Source organism: Cryptotermes secundus, unplaced genomic scaffold, assembly GCF_002891405.2.
Source record: "Cryptotermes secundus unplaced genomic scaffold, Csec_1.0 scaffold1562, whole genome shotgun sequence".
NCBI classification, from domain to species: Eukaryota; Metazoa; Arthropoda; class Insecta; order Blattodea; family Kalotermitidae; genus Cryptotermes; species Cryptotermes secundus.
In genome coordinates this window covers 40440-44737 of record NW_019726255.1, presented here as the reverse complement: position 1 = coordinate 44737, position 4298 = coordinate 40440, and the positions used below count along the sequence as shown (strand labels likewise).

At 36.5% G+C, this 4298-nt stretch overlaps 1 protein-coding gene across 1 annotated transcript in view; it reads right to left on the bottom strand.

Annotated features, from left to right (window-relative positions):
* Positions 1 to 1194: 1194 nt before the first annotated feature.
* LOC111864149 (glucose dehydrogenase [FAD, quinone]) overlaps positions 1195 to 4298 on the bottom strand; it is a 9378-nt gene continuing 6274 nt past the window's right edge. The window contains exons 5-6 of the mRNA XM_033751337.1: positions 3434 to 3667; positions 1195 to 1410 (exon numbers count right to left, since the gene is read on the bottom strand). Coding sequence (XP_033607228.1) covers positions 1195 to 1410; positions 3434 to 3667 — 450 coding nt within the window. The remainder of the gene's footprint in view (positions 1411 to 3433; positions 3668 to 4298) is intronic.

Sequence of the window (4298 nt, the reverse complement as noted above, 5' to 3'; positions counted from 1 at the left end):
GAAAGTGATGCCATTTAGTCTGTTACGAGCTTATCGACTTTTCTGAGGAACACCAATGAACTTATCTCAGACTACAGAGTCACAACCCAGATGATACTACTTCTCAGACTGGAAGAGACTGAATTGTTAATATCATCACCCTTTCCAGTATTAGGTCCATTGGGATATGTTATGGATATTACTAAACAGAATCCTTCCATCATTTCAGAGGTCCTGTGAAACTTCTTTTTCATTTTGCTTGATAATTTGAAATTTTTTCTTAATAAATTCTCTCAAGGCTCATCCTGTCAACACATTTCTTACAGTTCCTTGTCTTTTGGTTTATAAATTCTATTACTTGTGGAATTTGTAGTTCTCTCACAATTTCCTCGTTTCTTTTACGGTCCACCACAGTTCTCATGAAACGCATTTCTGCTGATATCAATCTTCTCTCATCTACTACCCTAGAATGTGGCTATATAAACTAAGGGAAACCATGAGACATCCCAATCAAGGCAGGCCATAGTCTGTTTAATATTTAAGCCAAGTTCCTCCCAAACACAGTTCTAGTGTTATTGCTACAAAGTACATTGATACTTAGTAAACAGCATGAAAAGATGGTACTTGAGGTATCAAGATGTTGTAACAAATTTGTATTAAAATGTGTCTTTAAGAAGTAGTATGGCAATATGTGAATGCATTGGTTTGTGCTGCATAATGAATTTCTGAGTTTCAGGTATTTTGTTACATGACAGGCACTGTTAATTATGTAGGTCCTTTTTTGTAGCAAAAAATACGTAAGTGAGCTGGAGGAAAGACAGCAGTACTGTCTCAGTATTCAGCAAGAAGCATACATATATGAATGATGGGAGTGTATTGCAGAATGGAAGCACTTTCTTGCCTTCATTTCCTTATGTAGAACAAAATGAATGACACAGAGAACTGTGTGGAATCCAGGTAAGAGGACACAAGGGGTAGTCCTATAAACAAAGGAACTGGCATGGTCTAGCATGCAGCTCCAGATTATTGGTATAAATTGTGATATGAAACTTCTGTTATCACTTAATAATTGCTTTACACTTTCACTGAATAACAAAACCTTCATGAATTACATTTATAAGAACTTTGTTTTACAAATATGTTAGTGTCTTTAATAAAAGAGACAAGTTGACGCCTCAAAGTACCAAGGAGCTGCCCTTAACTGCTCCAGCTTGACTACAGCCCTGGAATGGACAAGGCTGTGGCACTGAGGCTCACCCCATGCTTCTGGAGATGAGCCCGTGGTCCAACTCCTGACTGCAGTAGAATGTGAGGTGTATTAATGGTACCAGCACTTAGCATAACTTCTTGACGACTCCTTACAAATTTTGTGAAGTCACCTGAACTCCGCAGTTCCACTCCTTGCACTACTCTCCCATTATCAGTCACCACCTGTTGACAAAAGCATAATTATTTAATAACTGAATACAGTCCTGTTAATTTTTGGTGATAACTGAAATTTCACAGCACAGGAAACTTTTGAGTGCACCCTCACAAACTTATCCTAGAGATGAAGAGTCTTGTGGGTTTTAATGCCATGAAGTTCAGAAACAGTGTGACATTTTGGAGGGATATATTTCCTCCATCTTTGCTGCTGAAGCAAGAAACCAACTGAGGTTGCCACCTGCTGCTGCTGGTTTCTTGTTTGGCTTACTTTACTACTTTGAAGATGAAGGTCATATGCCCCCCTAAAACGTTATGTTATCTCTGAACTACTCAGCATCACAACCAAGAAGACCATATTTCTCATAGTCACCAGTGTGAGAACTGCAAATTCAGTGTATCTTACAGGCATTTAAAACTCTTGTTTTGAACGCTGTTGATAGACTGGGGTTATTATATTGTTTCTATTTATGTCAGTGGGTGAACAGGATATAAATGGAAACCTGTTATGGATGTTCCTCATATCCTATTCACCAGAAGATGGAAATAATAAAAATTCCCATACTAGTTTCAATAAACTTAGGATGGTATATAAAGTCCAAGAAAAAGTAGTTTTAAACGATGTGTCACATCATCATCAAATGGCTTTAGATTTAATTTGCCTCTCAGGGGTAAAATTGATCAGTTTGCAAGTAAGCTAAGAGTTTGTGATGATGGTATATGAAAACAATTACATTTTTTAACATTATCCATCGTCCTGTTTTCTTATTTAAGAACGTTTTGGAGACTAGACTCTGCCTCTGTCCTTAAGTAAAAAGCCTACTCAGATGGTACCAACAGACAGAGCTAGTCCCTATCTCCAGAAACTAGAACCAACGCGAAGGATGATACATAAACCATCTGGATGGTTCTTTGTGAGATGCCCGGTTTTTCCCAGTCTACTTGCCCTGGTAGCCTTCCCATTCTCAGTAAACATTATTTTTCTTGGGTTGATTTTGTGAAAAAGAACAATTTTTCTTCTAAACCAGTTTTGTGTATGGTAGAAAGTCCTATCGGTGGCAAAGTTTTTTTCCATATTTTGGACCCAAATGACTTCTAAATAAATTTACGTGAACTCTGTGTGCTACAGGAAGCATTATTTTATTTTTGTTTCTTCAACAATATATAAAATGAAAAGGAAGTGGATGGATATTGCCTATCATACAGGGATATCTCACAGTCTAGGCCTGCCAACAAATCCAAAATTCTCAAAAATTGTCAACCACTGGCCATTTCTCGTCATTCTGTCCACAAATGCAGTCAGAAAATTGCTTTTATCATTCAAAAATTAATATATGAATTGATGAATTCCACCTTTACATTCTTGTTAATTTATTTGCATATGTTACAGATTTTGGTTCATAATATTACAGTGCAAAATTGCTTTATTAGGTAGGTCAGTTCCTGTTCTGTTCATTACAATGTTCACACAACCATGTGTGAACATAAATTCATCTTTACTATCATTCCATAAACCCCAGTGCTTCTCAACCAGTGGGACTTTTGACAGTTTGCTGTATGGGATGCATGTCTTGAAAACAAGAACTTCCACTAATGATTAATGTAATACTAAAATGTAAGCAATTGTAAAGGTACATTTGTTTTTACTGTGGTGGGGCTATAAATTATTTTTTTACAGTATCATTGATGGAATGCAGGATGAAGAATGCATAGAATTATTATAATATATATAGAATTTACATGCTCAATATTCTCACAAAAACAGTTTAATTTTTTTTTATTTCAGATAACCTACATATATTCATTTTGTGAAACTGACTGTGCATGTTTGCCATAGACGTGGAGAGCTCCTAAAGGGGAATCTGCTAACAAGGCACCACTGCATTCAAGCATATATGATAAATCAGCCTGGGACTTTCAACATCTTTCTTGCCAAGTCCTAATCAGTTCTCAGTGTAATGGATGAACACATAGGCACGTGTACTGATAGTGGGACAGGGTGCTTGAAGGTGTATGTGGTTATGTCTATTACCCTAGTAACCTGTGTCTTGAGCAGCACATGTAAATTGCGACGTCCTAGTGCAGGGCGAAGATACCCATCCAGACTGCTCCAGCGCCGACCTTTGAACACTGTGCTGTGAGCTGTAGAGAAACTGAGGTTCTTGAATGTCACTGCTAGCTCATGACCAGCCTCTATGAATACTTTTCCCAGCACAGAGTTACCAACATCCACATGAGAAATATGCATCAGAGGCTGAACACTAGCCTGTAACACAGTAGAGCTGATTACATCTATAAGAATAGGTAATGTTTCATTGAATCTTTAAGCTACATTAGCTGAGCCAGTCAGCATATGAAGTGCATGTTCTTTGCCATTTGCTGATTCTGTAACATGCCTTGAATGATGTGTGTGTGAATGTTAAATAGTCATCTTTTTTTTTCGGATTATTTAAAAACGCTTAATTTCTAAAATTATATATCAGTGAGTGATATGATGATTAGTGAATTATGGATATGAAAGGATGCGGAGGGAAATGGTATGGCCTAATTCATGGTTCCCAAACTCTTTTATTCTGAGGTTCCTTTGATATGAATAAAAAAGGTCTGAGGCTGTCCAAAAGGAGACATAAAATATGATATAGCATTTTCAGAGAATAATTAATAATGAATCTTAATGACATATTCCAAGCACTTTTACTTAAATTATGTTTTATTTAATGTTTCTAATTTTCTTATCACTTTGTACGAGGGGGTACCCAAAAGAAACCGAACTTATTTTTTTTTAAACTTATTTATTCAAATTTTAAGCACAAACCTTCAATCCCCTTCAAAGTACTCTCCACTTACACTAATACACTTGTCTAGTCTTTTATTCCATTTTTCAAAACATTGTCTAA